This window comes from Bos taurus, chromosome 21, assembly GCF_002263795.3.
Source record: "Bos taurus isolate L1 Dominette 01449 registration number 42190680 breed Hereford chromosome 21, ARS-UCD2.0, whole genome shotgun sequence".
Taxonomy (NCBI): Eukaryota; Metazoa; Chordata; class Mammalia; order Artiodactyla; family Bovidae; genus Bos; species Bos taurus.
The window spans coordinates 33697133-33718704 of record NC_037348.1 but is presented as its reverse complement, the minus strand read 5'-3'; the positions used below and the strand labels follow the sequence as shown (position 1 = coordinate 33718704).

The following is a 21572-nucleotide window of genomic DNA, read 5'->3' as shown; positions in this document are numbered from 1 at the left end:
CTCTTCCTCGACGTTCTCGACTTGCTCCTGTCCGCGTAGTGCCTGCCCACAACCTGATCCGGCCCAGAGTCCGGAACTTAGCACCTCGGACAGCTCCCGCAAGGTGAAGGGGCGGCCAGGCCTTTCTTCTCGCGAGTGCAGAAGCCGCGGCCCAGTGAAAGCTCGGGAATCTCGCGAGAACAGCTGCTGCAGGCCGAGGTGGCGCGGGCGCGCGAGGAACTGGCCCGAGGCGCGCGCGTGCGCGAGCGCGCGCGCACCCCGCCTCCAGCCCCGGAGCGGCTCGCAGCCGGCTCCGAGCCGCATCGCTGGGTGCAGCGCAGCGCGGTGGCCTTTCTGCAGCCGAACGACAGCGGCGGGTGAGTCCCGGGTCCAAGGGCCCAGAGAAGGGCCTTGCAGGGAGGTTGGGCGCAGGTGGAGAGAGGGTCACCCGATCTCCAGCTTTGTACCTGCTACGCTTCACCTTTGGATGCAGGGGGTAGGTCGAGCTGGAGAGGTGGAGAGTCGAGGTGACCTTCCCTGTTAGGGCGGGGGAAGAATGCTTTAGGTGCCCCAAGCCTCCACCAGCCCTCACCATCCCCATTCCCGGCTCCCGCAAAGGGAACCCGGGTCTTGGATGACGTCAGACCCCTGGATTCTGGAACCTGGAACCCAAGGCCCACCTGGCGTTCCCAGCAAACAGTCCTCCTCCTGGGGCCCTCCTCCTGGCGCACGCGGCCGGGGAGGGGGGCGCCTGGAGGCGGGGTGACTGTGGCCTCTTTAGGGGTCCTTCTTGACAAGAGGCGCCTGCAGGAGGAGCAGTTGTGTTCCCCAGCCCCCACCTAACCGAGGCAGCGGGCCTTTGGACCACTGGTCTGAGCCACCTCCGGTTTTCGGGATGGGTGCACTGGTTTGAGCCTGGGGTCCAACGGGGCTTCAGGGTGGTATGTGGAGGGCCCAGATGGAGCTCATTGTAACGCTGACAGGATTCGGTCACGAGGATGGGGGGAGATACTTGGAAACCCATCTCGGTCCCTGCCTCTGGAGGCCCCCAATCTAGAGGTTAGGGGAAGCAAGTAGAGTCTTGGACAGAGAATTTGCCATTTCAGGCAATTCAAACCCATAATGCCCCAAGTCCAGGATGAGGGGTTTAGGGAGGGCCAGGCAGACTTTCCTGTGGACACCAGGAGCACAAGGAGAAAGGGAGACAAGAGCCAGTGAACAAGAGCCTGCTCTTGGAAGAGGTGAGATTTGGATGAGAAGAGAGGTAACGGAGGGCACTTCCAGAAATGGCCTGGACTAAGGCTCAGAGCGGGGAACCAAGCATAGCTGTTGGGAAGCCTGGCCTGTGAGCCCAGCCTTGTGACTGATCCCCATGGGGTGGGGAAGTCTGGAAAATTTTGTAGCCTATGCCCCACCTGTTCTGTCTTCAAGGGGCAGGACTCTGAAAGAGGGGAATGGTTCTTGCAGGGAGATTTTGTTTGGGGCTGCACAGATCTTGCTAGTTGAGATTTGATCTGGGTTTGGTGAGCCTGAGTTGCTGAGAGAGGACTAACTGGTCACTGGGCCACAGAAAGAGGGTCTTCTTAGGTCTAGCAAAGCCATGGAGAGTTAGCACGATCCTGGGAGAGGAGCTCTGGATAGGGGCCCTGGGCTCTGTTCCTTTTTTAACTTTTTCTCTGGCTGGCTGGCCACCTTTGAACAAATTGATTCCCCTCTCTGGGCATCTCTTTGCCAGCACGTTTCTCTTGGGATGAAATAATAGGACTAAGTACTGACCTCCCTTGAGGAAGCTGCGTGTTCTAGTTTAGAGCTTCCCTCTCAGTTTTTCTCCCTCTTCCTTTTCTCCCTTCTCCCTCTGCCTTCCTCTTCCTGTCCCTGCCCCCATCCCCCGAGCTGTTCCTCTGCAGGCTGCACTTCTGTTCTTGCTGACAGCCTGGAGTTTCTGAGGTTTGCTGGAGGAAGTGAGGTACAGCAGGGCTCATGAAACTGTGGGGTTAGCCTGATTGTGGGGAGGGTGTCTGTTGCTCCACTCCCACCCCTGGGCTTGGGAGGGCTACAGGAAGCTGAAGTCACAAGAATGGAAGGTTCCAAGCTCCTTTGCTCTGTGTCCACATCTTAAGCAAGAATGTGATTGACTTGTTCTCTGTGCTCTGTTCTGTGCTGAGTCCCTTCTGGAAGCCCCATCCATGATGGAACCAGAAAAAGACTGGATGAGAATGAGTGAGCATTTGTTGCCCAATAACTGGTTCAGAATATAAATAGTGGGATGCACAGCAGGGATGTCTAGAAGGGCTTCCAAAAGAGGTGGGATATGAGAAAAACGGTAGGACTGAGAGGAATTGGCAGGGCTCTGGTTTAGGGTCACTGGAAGCAGATGGATGGCTCGATATGATCGGCATGAAGCTGGAAAGCGGGTCAGTGTGTGGACGAGAAGCAGAAGGTGGTGGGTGGGAGCTTTGTAGCTGATTGACACAAGGCCTTGACTGCCAGGCACAAGATCAGTAGGGGCTACTGGAGAGTCATCACAGGACAGTGATAGCCATGCCAAAAGAGTAGTGTTTTCTGAGAAAGATTCAAACCCTGATGCTGGGAAAGATTAAGGGCAGGAGAAGGGGGCAACAGAGGATGAGATGGTTGGATGGCATCACCGACACAGTAGACATGAGTTTGAGTGAACTCCAGGAGATAGTGAAGGACAGGGAAGCCTGGAGTGCTGTAGTCCATGTGGTCACAAGGAGTCAGACACAACTTAGTGACTCAACAACTGGAGAGTCATCACAGGACAGTGTGAGCAATGCCAGGAGAGTAGTGTTTTCTGAGAAAGAGTCTTGGTTCTGGGACATCAGGGCTGGGGATATGGGATTGGGTGTGGGGTAAGGAGACCAGAGGTAGAGCCAGAGGGGGAAACTTCCATCTTAGCAGATAAGCTCTGGGTGGGCAGGAAGAAAATGACCATTTCTATGCCAAGCATGGGGCTCATGCTGGTGAGTAGGGAGCCCTGGAACAAACCACAGGTCTCTGTCCTGATCTGAGGCCAGACTTGACTCCCTTCTTTTTGGCATGGACCTCACTCTTTTTACTGTGGGACCTTCTGTCCCCTCAACTTCACAGTTAGAAATGGAATAAATTATAGTTTGTCTTTTGAACAAAATTCAGTTAGTATTTGCTATCTTACTGATAACTAAGGAAGTGTTCCCTTAGGCCTGCATCTTTAGGGGGATATGTAGCACTCCCAGTGTCTCCCAACATTATGAAAGACTCTCAGTTGAGGAATGACTTGCTATTTCTCTCCTTTTGCAGTTTAGGAGCTTTGGTTCGCAGAGGCCAGTCATTGCTGCTCCCCTCTCGCCCTGCCCAAGTATAAAGGCTAATCCCTGACAGAAGAGCAGAGGATCCTGGAACCTTCCATTCTTGTGACCTCAGCCTTCTGTAGCCCTCCCATGCCTAAATTCTTTCTGGGCTAACAGTCTACAAACAAGGCAGTCTTGCCCTGTGCTCTGGCCCTGAGCGCTGGCTTTCCCACCATCAGTACTTTGCTACACTGACTTCTCTGTAACACCTTTGGGAGGCAGCCTGGGACCAGATGGGGGTCAGGTTGGAGCCAGGGTTCCAGCCTCCTCCCTTGAGGCTTCTACAATCTAGCTGTTGCCCACTCTCCCTCCGCCTCTCTTCTTTGTTTTCCTGGAGGACGTTAGTGTTGGACTGCAGTCTCCCATTCCACAGCCCATTGTCTCATGCGAGGTGATGCCTCCTTCAGCTGCTCCTTCTGCCGGCTACACCTAGTCTGGTCATCGCTGGCATGTGGCCACCTCTGAAACCTTCAACCCCAGTATTGTTCTCTGACCACAGTCCAATTTCTGTTTTACCTGCCTTGGGACCTCTAGGAGACCTCAAGTTCTCTGACACTTCCATTTTCTCTATCTCACGAGCATGGCACCTACCATGTCCTTCCTGGACTTCATGGTCCTGGATTTTAACCAGCTCTTGCCCTCAGGGACCATGTCATTGGCCCGTGTGTCCCACCCCAGAGCAGACCACCCCCCCTCAATTCCTCCCAGTTCTGGACTCTACACTAAGAATGTGGAAAACTTCTGGTGGCCGTCACATACCAGGATAGTCTCGTTTTGCTTCCATGGAGGGTCTCCAGCCTCAGCTGTCCCTTCATCACTTCTCGGGACCATCATCACTTTCCTCTTCCCATCAGCTGTCCATCCTATTCCATGGGAAGAGAAGTCCAAACTTGGACCATTATCCCAAAGCCTCTTTACTCATGTAGAGGGTTAGTTGAGTGGTGTAAGTGGAAGTTGGAACCATACCTGTGTTTCTCTACTTCTTGAATCCTAGGGCTCCTAGTCTAATACACCCACTCTGTGCTATGGATGCCGGCCCTTCCTGTCTCCTGAGATATCGGTGTCTGTCAGCTGTTTCCCCCTCTACTGTATCTTTAGTATCTCCGCTCTTTTTCCTTAACAATACTGTCTGCCCTGCTTATTAATGTGCTCAAGTCTCCTATCTGGAAAAACCCATCTAACTATATGTCTTCCTCTAACTGCTGTTGCTTTAAACCTATGACTTTGTGCATAGTGATATAGATATAGAAAAGTGATGTAAGATGTTGTAGACGTTTTAGAAAATAAAGATAAAAGAAAGACAATAATATAATCTCACTGTCAAGAGATGGCTATTAATCCTTTAATGCATGGTATTTCATTCTTGACACTAATATTCCCTGTGTTATATTAAAGTCTCAGCTGAGTTTTAAAAAAAATTAGTCTGCTAGACGTATCCCTCTTCCTCTCCTCATATTCCCTCATTTCTTGGCAACTGCCCTCTGCTCCACCACTCCCTGAAGCTGTGACCTTCTAATTTCCCGAATCAGCCCATGTCACAACTGACTGCTCCGTGGCCATGGACATTGTTGACATTAATGACTGGTTGACCAGTCATTAAAAAGGTTGAAATAACCTGTGTTCATTGATGTGAAACATTTTCATGGGATATTGTTGAGTGGTTATAAACTAGCATGTATAAAATGACCTCATTTTTGTCATATATGCTTGTGTGTGTGTGTGTGTTCAATTGTGTCCAACTCTTTGCGACCTCGTGAGCTGTAGCCCACCAGGCTCCTCTGTCCATGGGATTTGACAGGCAAGAATACTAGAGTGGGTTGCCATTTCCTTCTCCACATATATGCTTATGTATACATAAAAACCAGAAACCTAAAGGTCAGACTGTTAAAGGGGTGACCTCTGAGAAGGTGGATTTTGGAAGAACCTGTGTTTTCTCCTTTATGGACTTTGATTTGTTTTAACTTGCAGATATTTTTATGTATGTTGCTAAAAAGCAACATAATTTCACTTTATTAAAAAAAACTTTGAGGTTATATTTTTTTAAAAGAAGAATAGAGTCCTTCAGTCTCTCCCAAGACTCAGGATAAAGCTCAAATTCTGCTCATGGCCTTTAAGGCCAGGATGACTGGCCCCTCCCATCTCTTGGCCCTATTTTTGCCTTTTTTTCACTCCTTCCACTTTAGGCTTTATCTGTGCTCTGCTTTCTGTTTCTTGAACTTGCCATGCCATAGTTCTGACCTTCCCTTTGCACATGTTTTTCTGGTTCTTTCTTTTCCTGGCCAACTCTTATTTATCCTTCAGGATTCAGCTCTGCTATCACCTCCTCTGTGAAGCCCTCCCTGGCTCCTCCAGGATGGACCAGGGAGGTGCTCCTCTGGGTTCTCACAGCTTTGTGTACTTGCTCTTGTGGAGCACTTCTCGGACTGTGTTATAATTGCCCACTGACTTAGTTACATCCTCTACTCTTACCTCCTCCCTTTCGACTCAAACTTCCCTCCCATATTGCAGAGAAGATTGAAGCAGATATATGGGACTCCCACTGTCCTTTCCAAGACCTCAGACCTCCCCCATCTGCTTGCATCATGTTTTTCTCCCCATCTCCTTGCACTGGACCCCATGCTTCTCCCTGTTTCAAGGGCTTGCTCTGTTAATTAAGTTCTGTCTCTGTTGTAATTGCAACTCTTCCCTGGAACTTTCACATCTCGAGCTTATTAACATCCTAAACAGACAACCTTGAGCCATAGTCTCTCCTTGAACTACTTGTCTTACCCAGGTATTACCCTATTTCTGTTTTCTAACAAGGCAGGCTTCTTCAAATTGTTGTCTATACCTGCTCTCAGCTTACATGTTCAACTATTAATGTATAGTTTGGCTGCTACCACCCCCAACCCCTCAGCCCAGCTCCTACCACCTCCAGAGTAGTTCTTGCTGGGGTCACAGGTGACTTGCTGCTGCTGAGCGAACTGAACATTTTTCAGTCCAGGCCTTTTGATGCTGGACCTCTCAGTGGCATCTGTCACATTTGTCCACTCTCTACTCCTGGCTTTGGAGACTTCACACTCTCCTGGTTTTCCTCCTGCCTCATCAACTGCTCCTGCTCATTCTTTGCCAGCTTTTCTGCTTGACTTTTCTTTTCATTTATTTTTTTTTAAACAGGTAATACATTTACACGATTCATAATTCAAAAAGATGTCCTGAATTTCATCAGTTCTAAAATAAACACTTTGATATTTCTGAAAACATTTTAATGTCTGTATCTTTGAAATTTTGGCATCTTATCATTATAAATTGGTGGGTTTTATTTTCTTTCTTTTGGTAAATAATATAATGATCTAAAAGTTGATGGTGTCTTGGATTTGATGGTATAAAGATTCATAGTAAATGGGATTTCCCTGGCCATCCAGTGGTTAAGACACCGTGCTTCCACTGCAGGGGGCACAGGTTTGATCCCTGGTCTGGAAGATCCTGCATGCCTCATGGTGTGGCCAAAAATAGAAGAAAAAAAAAAAAAAACAGATACATAGTAAAAATTATTCCTCCTGTCTACTCCCATGTCTATGCAGTTCCTCTGTCCCCCAGGAACCACAATTATTTTTTATTGATGTCCTACTAGAGATTCTTGATTCTTTGTGTATATATAGCCAAATACAACTATATATTTTTTCCCTGACTTAAAATATTTATCTATTTTTATGAAGTGTAATTGACATATATTACTTTCAGGTGTACAGCATAATGATATTTGTATATATTGTGAAATGATTGCCATAAATTCTAACCAGTGGACCTCCAGGAAATTTCCTGACATTTTTTGCAGAACGATTTGAAAATAAGTAGCAGACAAGACATAATATTTCTAAATACTTCAGCATGTGTCTTCTAAGAACCAAAGTATTATTGTATGTAACCACAGCACCTAAGAAATTTAACACTTACTTGCCTGGAAAATCCCATGGATGGAGGAGCCTGGTGGGCTGCAGTCCATGGGGTCGCTAAGAGTCAGACACGACTGAGTGACTTCACTTTCATTTTTCACTTTCATCCATTGGAGAAGGAAATGGCAACCCACTCCAGTGTTCTTGCCTGGAGAATCCCAGAGACGGGGGAGCCTGGTGGGCTGCCGTCTGTGGGGTCGCACAGAGTCGGACACGACTGAAGCGACTTAGCAGTAGCAGCAGCAACAGTAATATCTTCTATTCAGTCTGTATTCAAATTTCTCTACTCATCCTAAAAATGTCCTTTATAGCTATGATTTAAAAATCCAGGACCACTCATTGCACTTGGTTGCAATCTCCTGCAAGTCTCCTCTCTGAGTCCCTCTACCAATTTCTATCTTTCATGACATTAACATTTATCTGGGAGAATTTCCCACAATCTGGACATGTCAGATTCTTTTTTATAATAATTATTTTCAGATTAAACATTTTGGCAGTAATACTACATAGGTGATGTTGTGTTCTTCTATGAGTCATGTCAGGAAGCACATAATGTCCTATTGTCCCATAATCAGGCAAGTTTGAGAAGTTTGGTCACTTGGCCTGCCAGATCCTTTCATTACAGAAGTAACTTTTCTCTCTTGTGATTAATAAATAACGTGGTGGTGGTGGTGGGGGGGGGTGACACTCAGACTGTGTGTTTCCCCTCTTCCCCAGCCATCTTTCACCCAGCGGTTTAAGCAGCTGTTGATGATCCCTGCCTGTGTCAGTTCTACGTAGGCGTTACAAAATGATGATTTAAAAAATTACATCATTCCTTCTGTCTTAGAACTTTTCCTGCCCATCTCCCTTTCTTTTGTGTGTTATAGTGAACTTTCACATTCTTTTCTTTCAGTGTGTTATCATCCCTAACTCATATTATTCATATTTTTCCTCCAGCTTTTTATCTTGAAAACTTTAAAGTTGAAAGAATAAAACAGGGACACTCATGTAACTTTGCTGAGATTCACCAGTTGTTAACATTTGCTACATTGCTTTGATTCTGTCTATATCTATTCATTATTCCTTATTTTTTGAACTATTTGAAGATTCAGATATCACAACACTTTACCCCTAAGCACTGGAGCACATATTTCCTAAGAAAAAGGACATTTTCCTGCATAACCTCAAGAACACTATCACACCCAAGAAATGTGATATAGACCCAAATATTACTATCTAGAGTCTCTATTCAAGTTTCTTGATATCCCATTGTTTCCCCCTTGAACCAGAATCCAATCAAGGTTTACACTTAGTTTTTGTTGCCATATAGCTTTAGATTCCATTAGGTTAGAGAATCCCTTATCTTTTTTTTTTTTTTTTTAATCTTTTAGGATGTTGGCATTAAAAATTTTTATTTATTTGTTTATGGTTGTGCTGGGTGTTCTTTGCTGCGTGCAGACCTTCTCTGGTTGAGCGGAGTGGAGGCTGCTCTTTGTTGTACTGCTCCTCTCTGTGTTCCTCTTTGTCTTCTCCTGTTGCCGTGCACAGGCTCTAGGCGCACGGGTTTCAGTGGTTGTGGTGCCTGGGCTTAGTTACCCCACAGCCTGTGGGATCTTCCCAGACCAGGGAACCATGTCCCATGCATTGGCAAAGGGATTCTTAACCACAGGATCACCAGGGATGTCCCAGATGTTGGCATTTTTTAATGTCCTGGCCAGTTTAGTTTATAGAATGCTCCACAACTTGGATTTGACTGCTTGTTTCTTTTGACTAGATTCAAGCTAAATATTTGGGGGCAGGAATACTACATAGGTGATGCTGTGCCCCTCCTGGTATATCACACTGGGAAGCCATAATGTCTGTCCCATTATTGGTGAGTTTGAGTTTGATCACCTGGTGAAGATGGCGTCTGCCAACTTTCTTCACAGTAAAAGTGCCTGTTCTCCTTTGTAATTAATAAGTCATCTTTGAGACTCTGCGACTGTCTTCTTCCCCAACAATCTTTCACCTAGTGAAAGACTTAGCAGCTATTGCGGATCCTTGTGTGAATCAGCTGTGACATTCATGATTGCAAAATGAGAAGATTTTCTAATTCTGTTACTCCTACATTTATAGCTAGCATTCTTCTGCAAAGAAGAGCTTGCTTTCTTCCTCCTTCATTTAAAAAATGAGTGTCACTTTGGATTATTTTTTAAACTCAACATGTTATATTACTGTCATTATTTTTGATGCTCTGAATTCTCCCAAATTTGGCTGATTGGTAGCCCCTTCAAATTGGTGTCCTTTTGACATGTACTAATTAGTTGAATTCCTGCTTATTTCTGGCACCACAAGATGTTCTAGGCTGATGTTGTATTTCTTTGTCCTGGCTTGGGACCAACCACATATTTTTAAAGACATGAGTTCATATCGATGCCTCCAATTCAAATCCAGCATCACAAGACTCTTTCTTATCTTCCCATATTCCATATTCTGTCTCCGTATCTAACAGTGAGAACCCAGGTTCCAACAACACAAACACATTCTCTCATGTGTTCTCTGCTACGGTCGGTACATACGAAAAGTTTCAGTCGCCACACTAACACCAACAGTAAACCTGCTAAGATTTTAGATTTCTTTCTAGTTGTTTTTGCTGTTGAGATAGATCCTTTTAAGTGAACACAGAGTACTGAGATCAAGCCACTTGGCCAGTTCCTTTTCCTGTGTGATTGTGTTATCAGTTTGCTGTACAGATAGCTTAATTTGTTTTTGTTTATTTCAATTTTAGTGGTTCTCTCCAATATATATATATTTTGGCTATATCGCCCAGAATGCAGGACCTTAGTTCCCTGTCCTGGGTTCCAGCTGAACCTGGGACCTCAGCAGTGGAAGCTCAGAGTCTTAACTACTGGGCCACCAGGAAAATCCCTGTGTTTATTTCAATATTAGACTTTCATTTCTTTCGGGTGTAAGTTTTTGAATACGTAAGACATTGTATGTAAAAAAATCTGTAAAAATCTTTACGCTGAGAAATCTCACTACTCATCCTAGCCCTTCCATCATCTGGATGACCATTTCATTCGTTTCTTATTTATTCTTTCTGTATTTCTCTTGCAGAAACAAACTTATAAATGCATGTTCTTGTTTCTCCTTCTTTTATATAAAAAGTAGCATTCTAATTACAATACTTTGTACTCTGCTTTTTATTTTTTTTTGGCCACTTCTTGTGGCTCCTGGCGTCTGTTTCTCAGCATCTTAGTTTCCTGACCAGGGGTTAAACCCATCCCCCCTGCAGCAGAAGCGCCAAGTCCTAACCCCTGGGCTGCCAGAGAATCCCCTGCTTTTTCTACTTAACTGTATATACTGGAAATGATTCCATAGAAGTTCAGAGATACCATCTTCTTCTTTTTTACAGCTACATGTTACTCTATTGAATGATATACAAAGTTTATTCGAACAGTTGCTTCCAACATTTTGCTACTGTAAAATAGCATCATCCTGAAAACATGTATTTGTTGTTTCTTATTTGTGGGTAAATAACTAGAGTAGGATTCTGGGGACAAAAGCAAAAAATACTTTTATTCTCCTCTCCCCTGCTTTATTTTTTTTCAACATGAAAGGTAGCCTAAACTATTCTATGCATTGCATTTTTTCAACTGCTTGTAATTGTGGAGCTCTCCATATCAGTATTTTTAGAAATAACGGTGGCTGCATGCTCAGCCACTCAGTCATGTCCAACTCTTTGCGACCCCATGGACTGCAGCATGCTAAGCTCTGCTGTCCATGGAATTTTCCTTGTAAGAATACTGGAATGGGCTGCCATTTCCTCCTCAGTGTAGAAACAGCCAGTACCATTTATTTAACCAGTCTGCTGTTGATAGACATGTCAATTGTTTCCAATCTTTTGGTATTACAATGTTACAGTTAATGCAGCAGCGTAAAAGAACCGCCTCAGGCTTGTCTTTGTCACGCCTGTCTTCTCCATTTGTGGTAGATGTTGTTAGGTTTTTACATCTGTGTTTGATTTCATATCGCAAAGGGACCACAAAAGATCGTGATGGCCTAATCTTCAATAGAGCCAGAGGGATTTGACTGGAACTCTAGGAAGGTTTGTTTTTCTTTTAAAGCAAACTCGTAATTGAAGTATAACAGGTAGAAAAGTGCACACATTGTAATCGTATGTTTGAGGGATTTTCACAAAATCAACACCTCTGTGTCAGCAACACCCAGGTCCAGGAACCGACCACGACCAGCACTCCTGATGCTTGTGTTCCCTTTACCCTCCTGACTTCTAACACCATAGATTCGCTTCGCCTGATTTAAACGTTATAGAAATCTCTGCCCACTTTGTTTTTTCTTTTTACTATTTCTATTTATCTATTTATTTGGCTGCGCTGAGTCTTAGTTGCAGCATGAGGATCTACAGTCTTCCTTGCAGTCTGTGGCATCTTTTAGAGAGAACTCTTAGTTGCGGCATGTGAGATCTAGTTCCTTGACCAGGGATCGAACCCAGACACCCTGCATTGAGAGCGTGGAGTCTGAGCCACTGGGACCACCAGGGAAGTCCCTCTGCCCAAATTTTGATGCTGCATTGCCTTAGTGCTTGGCCATAGACCATTTTCTGTTTTTCAGTATATCTGTATTTATCTATCAAAGTTCTGGTAAAATGCTCTCATTTGCTTCCTTAACCTTCACTCACCAACCATTACCTGATGTCTATCTCAGCACAGGCCTCCTGCTAAGCTTGTGACCCAGATATTCCCAAAGCCTACAAGGCTTTGTCTTGTCTGGAGGTTCTCACAGCACCTCAGACTCTGTATGTTCACGATGAAGCTTCTCTTCTTCCCTGGAGCCCTGCACCTCTTCTCATGACGGGGCTCTCAGTAAACAGCCCACCGTTTGCTCAGTGGTTTAAGCTGGCAGAGAGTCTTCATGAGGGCCTCCCTCCCCCCACACCCAGAGCCACCTTGGAGCCCCTTCTAATTGGCCTCCTAAGTGCCTCAAGAATCCCACCCTGCCCACCTCCATTCCTGCTCCCTCTCCACGTACTCTCTGCTCTGGCCACAGTGGCTTTCTTTCCCTTATTCAGAAGCATGAAGCTCTTTCCCACATCAGGATCTGTGCAAGCTTTCCCCCCTGCGCAAGAGGCTGCCCTGCCTCAGGCAACTCCTGTGTATTCTTCAGGTCTCCGCTTACGGCTTTCCTGACTCCCCAGACCAGATCACCTAATATATGCTGTGTGTGTTTTCATAGCCATCCTTCTCTTTTATACTGTTCACGGCCGAGGTTATTGACTGTTTCATGCCAACAGCAGGGACCACTTCTTCATGCTGTCTCCCCAGTGCCTGGCAGGTTATAAATGCTCAAGAAGTGAATGAATGACTCGAGACAAAGGCAGGGGGAGGGGAGCCCAGCCTGTGACTGGGGCCAGGGCTCTGCCGTGTTCAAGGTCAAGAATAGAATTTCCTCAAGCTTTCTCTGTCACTTGACTTGCACCTGCTTGAGGTGGCCTCCCAGGTTCCTTTGCCACCCTCTCCTTGGATTTTCCGAAAATAGATTTTATGCCTGGAGGTCAAGGGCAGGAGTCCTTGGAAGGGTAGAGCTGGTGGAACGGTGGTTCTGTAAGACGGGTCCTGCTCCGGGGAGTTTCCAGCCCAGCTGGGGCTGAAAGAAGTACTTGGCTGGGTGAGCCATGATCCTCAACCTTCGCTGACTCTTCTTTCCTTCCAGTTCGAGACAAAGAAGCGTGGACAGGCCGCTGGGCCAGCGGGTGCCATCATGTCAGGTAAGGGGAGGGTGGATCCACATGGGTAGGACGGGACAGTGACATAGGGTGGGTGGCCCTTTTCCTGGGCCGTTTATACCCCGTAGTTTTTGAAGATCAGATTCTTTCGGTCCTCTTGCCCCTGGGTTTCCCCTGGTCCCCCACCGAGACTTATCTATCAAAGACCCTCACTGTCTAGCTGTCTGTCAGACCTCTGAACCTGGCGACCAGAGATAGCCCATCCTGACTCCCTGGCCCTCCTGTCCATCTGACCGATGAGTGACATGGAGAGCTCAGTCCCCATCCTTTCTGTCACCATTACTCTCTAATACTCTGAGACCTTTTCCTTCTGGTTTCTGGGTTGTCTGGTTTCTAAAGGCTCAGAACTGGAGAGACCTGTAGGGTCTATCTAGTTTGACCCCCATCCCACTGGGTAAACGGAGGTCTGGAGAGAGGGGTAATGACTGATTCTTGGAGTGGAGGCTGGAACCCACATCTCCAGACTTACCATCCTGCTGCTTCTGCCCAGAACTACCCTTGACCCGGTGTCCACGCCTGATGGACGGTGTTTACTGTTTTTATTCTTCTGACAGTGGTGCTGCCTCAGGGCCACTCTGGAGACCTGAGGCAGCAGGAGAGCTGGTAGGGATGGTGAAGTGGCCTGTGGCCACAGGGGCCAAGAGGGCCGCCCAGGCCAGGGGGAGAGCGATCATATCAGGTCACTGGGGAGGGGAGTATTCAGGGCGAAACTGTGGAATGTGCCTCACCCGCAGAGAAAGTGAACAACTTCCCACCACTGCCCAAATTCATCCCGCTAAAGCCATGTTTCTACCAAGACTTTGAGGCTGACATCCCTCCTCAGCATCTCAGCATGACCAAGCGCCTCTACTACCTCTGGATGCGTGAGTGCTGTGGGGTGGGGGTGTTCCAGAGCTGGGGAGCGGGGGAGCGGGTGCTGGCGGGTGCTGGGCACGGGGATGGGGTGCCCCCAGGCCTGGGTCCTTCAGCCTCACCTGCAGCATCTGTCCCTGCCTGACTCCTGCAGGCTCCTCTCCTGGGCCAACTCCCCAGCTAGGCCTCAGTTTCCCTCACTTCCCATCTAGCCTCTCCTCATGCCCCCGTCACAGAGCAGCCAGGTGCGTGTGAGGAGTCTCTGCCTGCATTGCAGTTCATTTATCTTCTCATGGGAGTGGTTTTCCAGGGAACCTCTGGTGATTACCTCAGGTGTCTGGATTTGGAGAGGACTCCTCCCCTCAAAGCCTCGTTTTTCTTGCTTTCGCTGGAAGATTGCTCCAAAAGAATGTTCAGTTGGGATATAGTGACCAGGCTGGGCTGGTCACTCGACTTCCCAAGAGGCAGCTTCCTCATTTGTAGGAAAACGGTACTGGCTCAGTGATCGCCGTGCCTCCATGTGGGTCTGTGTTAAGAGCTCGAGTTCTCATGTTCTAAGGTTTTGAGGTTGAGTTAAAGGCTCCAGTTTCTGATGGCCTGTGATGTTAGAATAATTACGACAAGGGTACTAGATCAAATGAGCTGGAGAGAGATGGGACTGTGAAGAGAGATGTAAACCAACAGAAAAACAGGGTGAAAAAAAAAACTAAAACTGAAAACAAAACAAAATAAAAACAGGTTAATGACTGTTCTATGTAAAGAGCAAATAAAATCAGTGAGAACACCATGATTCCAGGAAATCTGGTGGTAATAAATAGGGATGAGGAAACACAGCTGAAACTCACAGAAAGAAATGCTTACCCTCATTGTGAGGGGCCCTGAGAGGGGTGTACCTCTCATGTGACAGTATTGTCAGGCCAGACTTGGGGAGCGGTGGCCCTAGGCTCTGGGAACTCTGCCCCTGAGAAGATCTCATCCAGAAGCTGGATTTAAGGGCTATAAATATCTTCCTAAGTCCTTACTAGGTGCTGGCCAGATGCTTTGTTCCCAAGGAAATGTATATAACCCTTGAGATGCTTAAAGAGTTCTATTCAAAAGCCAAGCCCATAGATGCCTGGCTGTTTGAGGCCAAGATTAAGCCTGCCTTCCTTTGTTTATTCAGCAAGTGTTTTTTTTTTTTTTTTTTAATTTATTTTATTTTTGGCTGTGCTGGATCTTCGCTGTGGCGTGAGGGGTCTGCGGCATGTGGGGGCTTTTTTTCCCCAGTTTGGGTGTAAGGGCTTCTCGTTGTGGAGCATGGGCTCTAGAGAGCATGGGCTCAGTAGTTGCCCTGTGGCACGTGGGATCTTAGTTTCCTGGCCAGGAATTGAACCTCTGTCCCTTGCGTTGGAAGGTGGAGTCTTAACCACTGGACCACCAGGGGAGTCCTTGTTCAGCAAGTCTTTGTGGAGCCTTAAAGGGACTTGGGCTAACAACATTGGAGGAAGGGAGCAAGTACCCTTATGTCCAATGAGCTGGGTGTGTGTTAGTGCAAGCATCAGATGAGGAGACTTGAGGTCCCTACTGGCTGTAACTCAGGGATACAGTGATTCAGAGGTTCAGTTATAGAGTATGTAAGCATGGAAGAGAAGGAACCTGGGTCTCACTCTTGGGGAACCTCTAGTTTGGTTGATGGGCTGGGATTTGTCCTTTGGGAAACATGAGAGCACCCAAGTTGTTAGGAGGTCAGAGGGATGGGAGGTGAATAAGACTGCAGCAGTGAAAGAAGACTTCTTGGAGGAGGTGGTGTAATAGGGTTAAAGAAAGACTGAGATCCCAGCCATTGCTGCCTGCCCTATATAAGTGTGGGGTGGATGGTATGACGACGTAAAGAGACGTTTCCTTTTCCTTTCCCCTTTTCATGCCCTACCTTGCAAGACAAGATGGAAGATGGGTTTCCTGTGCCATGGGCTTGGTGATTGCTGTGGGTCTGGGAAGGCCAGGGGCTGCGGCTATACTTATAAGAAGAGCATTTCTCTCAGGTTGAGGCTTTGGGGCTCTTCAACAGGACTTGCTAGGCTGAGACTCTGAGTTCCTGATCGGGGGAGACTCTTTGTTCTCTGGAGTTCTCAGATCCCCAGGAACGGGGGTGTGTGTGGGGGGCTGGGCTGAGCTCCCAGTTATCTTTCTTACAGTCTATACCCTCTGTGTGTGTGTGTTATGTGTGCATCTTATGTATCTCTGTGTGTGTATTGGCTGCTGTGACTTGTGGGTGCGCACCTGTGTAAATGTGGTTTGCATGTGTGTTTGTGTATGTCTCTATCTTTCTGGGCTTGGGCTGTCTGCCTGTGTCCGATTGTGGGTCTGTGCTGAGTTATGGGTATGTCTGTGTGTGGTGCTTGTGTGTTCTGCGTGGGCCTTGGTGTCTGTGCGTGTCTGCTGTCCGTCTGGTGTCTGTGTACATGCTCCTGGGTCTGCAGTGAATAGCGTCACGCTGGCCGTGAACCTGGTGGGCTGTCTCGCGTGGCTGATCGGAGGCGGGGGAGCCACCAACTTTGGCCTCGCCTTTCTCTGGCTCATCCTCTTCACACCCTGCTCCTACGTCTGCTGGTTTCGGCCCATTTACAAGGCCTTCAAGTAAGTGACGGGTGCTGAACCCAGCTCCTAACCCTGTATCTTTGTCCATCTCCCCTGTCTCTTCTCTACATATTTTTCTCTTTTTTTTTTTTTTGCTGTCCCCCAAGCTCACTTTCCCTTTATCCTCAGCTCAGACTGCCAGGTAGGATTTAGGCTTCCTGGGAACTCTAGGCTGGAGTGAGAGGGCTGGGAGTCAGAGCCTTCCTCTTAGGTCCTTCCTTCTTCACTCTACCCTTGGGTGGGACAACATAGAGACCAGACTTATTCTTGTTTTCCCTTCCCCAGGCAACTAGCTGCATGACAAATTTTGCCAGTGGGGCTATCTGTCTTGGTTTAGCTGCCCATGCCGGTACCCATGGGGCTGGCTAATTTGGTGCCAACTAGACCATCTACCCACATGCCAGTGGGACAAGCCATCCATGTGCCACTGACACTGTTTTTGTGCTAACGAGGGCATCCAACTCTGTGCCAAAGGGACTACCCATCCATGTATCAGTAGGGCTAACTCTCTTAGTGCCAGTGGGTGTCTGCCTTGTGTCAAGTGGGATTTTCAATCTTTGTGCCAATGGATTATCCCTCTCAGTGCCAATTGGGCCTCTAATATTAATGTTTGCCAATTGGATCCATCCGTTTATGTGCCAGTTAGGTTATAATCTTGGTGCCAGTCATGTGTCCATTATTGTGCCAACAGCACTTTCTATCTTGTGGGGCCCTCCCCTCATGTACCCCTGGAGCTTGATGTCTTGGAGCCAGTAGGGTTGTCCAACCCTTTGACATGGGCTGTTTATTCCTGCCACAACAGACCCATCTATTTCTGTGCCAGCCATCCATGTACCAGTGAGTGGTCCATTCATGAGGCGATCTCTCCCTGTGCAGTGTGGTACACACAGGTCCAACACATGGAAACTTACAAAGATCCATGGGTGAATGGCGTCCCATTTTGACCCCTTAACTAAGATCCACTGAGTACTCACCTACACTTGGAAGGACTTGGAAGTCTCGAAGGCAGGGAAGCCGTGTCCCTCCACCCAGGTGACAGGAGATGTCTCCTCTGTTGCAGGACCGACAGCTCCTTTAGCTTCATGGCATTCTTCTTCACCTTCATGGCCCAGCTGGTCATTAGCATCATCCAGGCCGTGGGCATCCCAGGCTGGGGTGTCTGGTAAGAGACCAGGGTGTCTGGGACTGACCCAGGGCTAGCTGGGCGGCAACTGGGGTGGGTCCTTTGCTTACTTCTGTGGGCTAAGCTGCCTGGCCTGTGGGAACACCATGAGTTATTGGAAGTGTGAAGGGATTCAGGATAACTTAGTAGATACAGCATAGCATCAGAGGAGAATAAGGCAGTGGTTTTTAGGGGTGATGAGGGATATCAAGCATCATGAGATAACCCAAGAGAAGGAAGCCTTATGCTCTGAGAAGCTTGTTTCCTGAGCCAAGGGTTCTTCCTAAAGCACTGACACAGGCCCTGTCCATCCATTGATATGGTCTCTCTCTGTGGCAATGAGAAGGTCCCTTACTCTAGTGGGGCGGCTCCTGGGTGCCCGTCACTGTGCCAGGCAGCCCCACAGCTGGCCTGTCTCTGCAGCGGCTGGATCGCCACCATCTCCTTCTTCGGGACGAACATTGGCTCAGCAGTGGTGATGCTCATCCCCACCGTCCTGTTCACGGTCATGGCCGTCTTTTCCTTCATTGCCCTCAGCATGGTATGTGGCCGCCTCTGGAGCTACAGGGTGGTGTTGGGAGGGACCGTGATCTGTAACGACCCTTCTTCCAAGTTACAGAAAGACCCAGTGGTCTTCCCAGGGACTCACTCTGGGATGGCTCGATGGACTTTGCTCCCAGGGCACGGGTCGGAGCGGGGACTGGCTTTTATGGTGGCTTACCTCTGGCTCCCACGTCTTTTCTGGACGGGCTGCCTCTTCCCCTTGATTAACCCTTCCTTGTGCTCCTCCCCCTACAGGTCCATAAATTCTACCGGGGCAGCGGGGGGAGTTTCAGCAAAGCTCAGGAGGAGTGGACCACGGGAGCATGGAAGAACCCGCACGTGCAGCAGGCGGCCCAGAATGCAGCCATGGGGGCCGCACAGGGCGCCATGAATCAGCCGCAGACTCAGTATTCTGCCACCCCCAACTACACATACTCCAATGAGATGTGAACCAGCCAACCGACCGGGAGCTGGCTGGGGGCCGGTGGGGTGGGGGCTCAAACCACAGGGTCTGTTGTGGTGACCAAGCAGGGTTCCCCCTTCCCTTTTTCTCCTCCCCCACTTTGTACAAAGAATCAGAGTTATATATATATATATACGTATATGTGCCCCCCTCCCCCACACCCTCTGGACTCTGCTCCCAGCACCCTGAGCGCTGTGGGCTGCACTTGGAGCTGTCCCGTGCGGCGGTAGTAGTGTCTGTGTCCCCTTGTGAATAGTGTGCAGTGGAGGTCTCTGTTGTTGTGGTGCTAGATGTACGTTTAGAACTAAACCAGCCCTCCACCCTCCCATCAGGCTGCTCCGTCTGACCTCGGCCCTGGGACCCCTCATGGGGCAGGGGAGGCATAGCAGAGAGCCTGGCCCCCTCCCAAGGTTATGAGCTGAAACTGTTTCCAGTTTTGGTCTTCCTGGGAAGCAGCAGTATTTAGCACTCCTGGGGATGTTGGTGGGGAGGGTGGAGACCTGCAGGGAATCTTCCCTTGCTCCTTTGGATCTGGGTCTTTGCCCTCCCCTCCCACCTCCCACAATCTCCTCCTCCATTTCTCTCTTCCTGCTGTCTCTCTTCCCGCTTCCTGTGGTCTCTTGGCCTCCCCAGGGCTCCTTTCCTCCCCATGTGGCGTTTCTTTGTCTTCCTCCAGGCTGAGGGTCCCACTTGTATCTGCTCCTGAGACTGAAGCCCATTCTCAGATCCAGGAAGCAGACAGAGGACAGGGGAGCTGAGCCTGAGCCCTGATGTGGGAGGGCACACAGCCAGAGATGTGGAGACCTCCTGGGTACCTGACCCACAGGGGATGGAAATGTAAGGCAGGGTCCTTTCTTCCCTGCCTTGCCTTCTCCTCCTTTACTTCCCAGAGCCCCCTCGAGCCCCTCTGCCTGTGTCCCTCCCTACACTCGCAGCTGCTGTGGCCTGATTCTCCTGCCCTACCCCTACTGTGTGCTAGGTGATGTCTGCCATCTACAGGGGCAGATTGCACTGCCTTTCCTGAAGGGCTGGGTGGTGTCTGGGCAGTTTTCAGGTGTAAAGGTGCAGCTGTGTGCTTGCTAAGTCGCTTCAGTCATGTCCGACTCTTTGTGACCTTATGGACTGTAGCCCACCAGGCTCCTCTGTCCATGGGATTCTCCAGGCAAGAATACTGGAGCGGGTAGCCATTTCCTCCTCCAGGGGATCTTCCTGACTCAGGTCTCCTGCGTTGGCAGGGGGTTCTTTACCACTAGCACCACCTGGCAAGCCCAAGGTGCAGCTGGAACAAAGGATCTATAAATAATTACTGGTCTCCGAGCGATGTCTGACTGACTCAAGCCCACTGGGCAGGTGCTGGGTGTCTCTGAATGACCACTGGATTCCTGGGAGCAATAGCTGTTCTGTTTGGGTCTGATGGAAGGGATAGGCTCAGAGGACTGGTCCTGGAGGGATGAGTCTTCTCAGAAGAGAAGGTAGGCAGAACCAACTGAGAGGGGATCATGCATCCCCCCTGACCCACCCCCCCAGCTTGCTCTTGGGCATAGGGCGGTTCTGGGCACTTGAACTCAAGGTCTAGGAAGAAGCACAGGCCCAACCCTGTGTGCAAGCACAATAGCTGGAATGTGGTTTCAGGTTAGGTGGGGTGGGAGGGGAGGTTCTCTGGCTCCTGTTTTTTATCATATTGAGATTACTTGCTCCCCTCTGTCTACTGGACTTGATTCTTGGCCCTTCCTCACCCCCATTAGAACCCCCTTTCCTTCCCAGGACAGTGATAGAGGCCTGTGGGCCTGTTGTGTCCCAGGCATTGTGAGAATGTTGTTGGTAGAGGTCCTGGCTCTCTTGGAGGCCTGAAGAGGAGTGGGTTCTTAGCCATGGAGCAGCTGCCCATTTCTCACTCATCGCCCCCACCTCCCACCTGGGCAGTTTGGCTTGAAAAACCAAACTCCACCTGGCCACTCTGAGTGGCTCCAGCTTAGAACCCAGCACCTGGATTTCCAAGTGCCATCTGAGCTTTGAGCTCCAGGTACTTTATTTTCCTATAAGGGGAACCAGGGCCTCTGGGAGTTATCTTCCTGATGGCCCCTTAGGCTTGGGCCAGAGTGTGATTGACTCTCTTCTCTACCACTTTCTCTCTGGAAAGCAGTTGTCACAGCCCCTAGTACTCGAAAAGAGACCCTAGGTCTAGGTTCTTCCCTTCCCTCTCTCCCCGCCCAGACCTCTGGCCCCCTTCCTCTTCCTCTTTGGTAGCTCCGGGAGGCCTGCGGTCTCGCTGCCAGCACAGCGTCCTTGACCTGCTGGATGCTCCCTCCCGTCAGCTTCCTGTCCTACCCGCCTTTGCTCTTTTCTGGCTCAGACCTGGATGGCCATGCCCTGGCTCTGCCCTTGGAAGACCTGCTATACCCGCACGTGGCCCAGGTTGTCCAGGCCCTGGGATGCTGCATCTCCAGGCATCTATGCACTTTCCTGGGGAGGGAACTGAACTAGAAGTGGGGGCTGGGCACAGGTTCATCTCTGCTGGATGGTCTGGCTTGAGGGTGGGGTGCAGGAAGGCTGAGGTCAGTTCTGCGAATCCTCAGGTCTTTGGCCAGTAACCTGCTTTTGTACTCTGCTGGTGCCCACTGCCCCTCCTTGTTTCTGGGAAACACAGACCATTCTCCAACTGGCAGCTGACCTGCCTGAGCCGACCTGTCTGTCTGTGGTAACTGAGTGAACCATAATAAAGAGGAACGTTTGGCCCTCTGTGCCCTGCTGTGTCACGTGTCTTCATGAGGGCCTGTGTACAGGAGCCGCACCGTGGGCTGTGGGGCATGGAAGTAGGGTGGGCCCAGCGGGCCTGTCGCCTGTCGTTCCCAGAGGTCAAAAGTCACCCACTTCTGTGTAGTTCTTTCTCTGAGGCAGCCTTGGAATT

General features: G+C 49.0%; 1 protein-coding gene across 2 annotated transcripts; it reads left to right on the top strand.

Annotated features, from left to right (window-relative positions):
* Window positions 1-228: 228 nt before the first annotated feature.
* Window positions 229-21406, top strand: SCAMP5 (secretory carrier membrane protein 5). 2 transcript variants are annotated; one of them, NM_001166565.1, is made up of 7 exons: window positions 229-356; window positions 12956-13010; window positions 13763-13891; window positions 16340-16496; window positions 17557-17658; window positions 18082-18199; window positions 18457-21406. In NM_001166565.1, exons 2-7 carry the CDS (start codon window positions 13004-13006, stop codon window positions 18649-18651), a joined length of 708 nt encoding a protein of 235 aa, NP_001160037.1. In that variant the 5' UTR covers window positions 229-356; window positions 12956-13003; the 3' UTR covers window positions 18652-21406. The 2 variants fall into 2 exon arrangements, with proteins under 2 accessions (NP_001160037.1, XP_059734969.1); XM_059878986.1 differs by lacking the exon at window positions 229-356 and adding an exon at window positions 1200-1220 and having other exon boundaries at window positions 18457-21405.
* The last annotated feature ends 166 nt before the right edge of the window (window positions 21407-21572 follow it).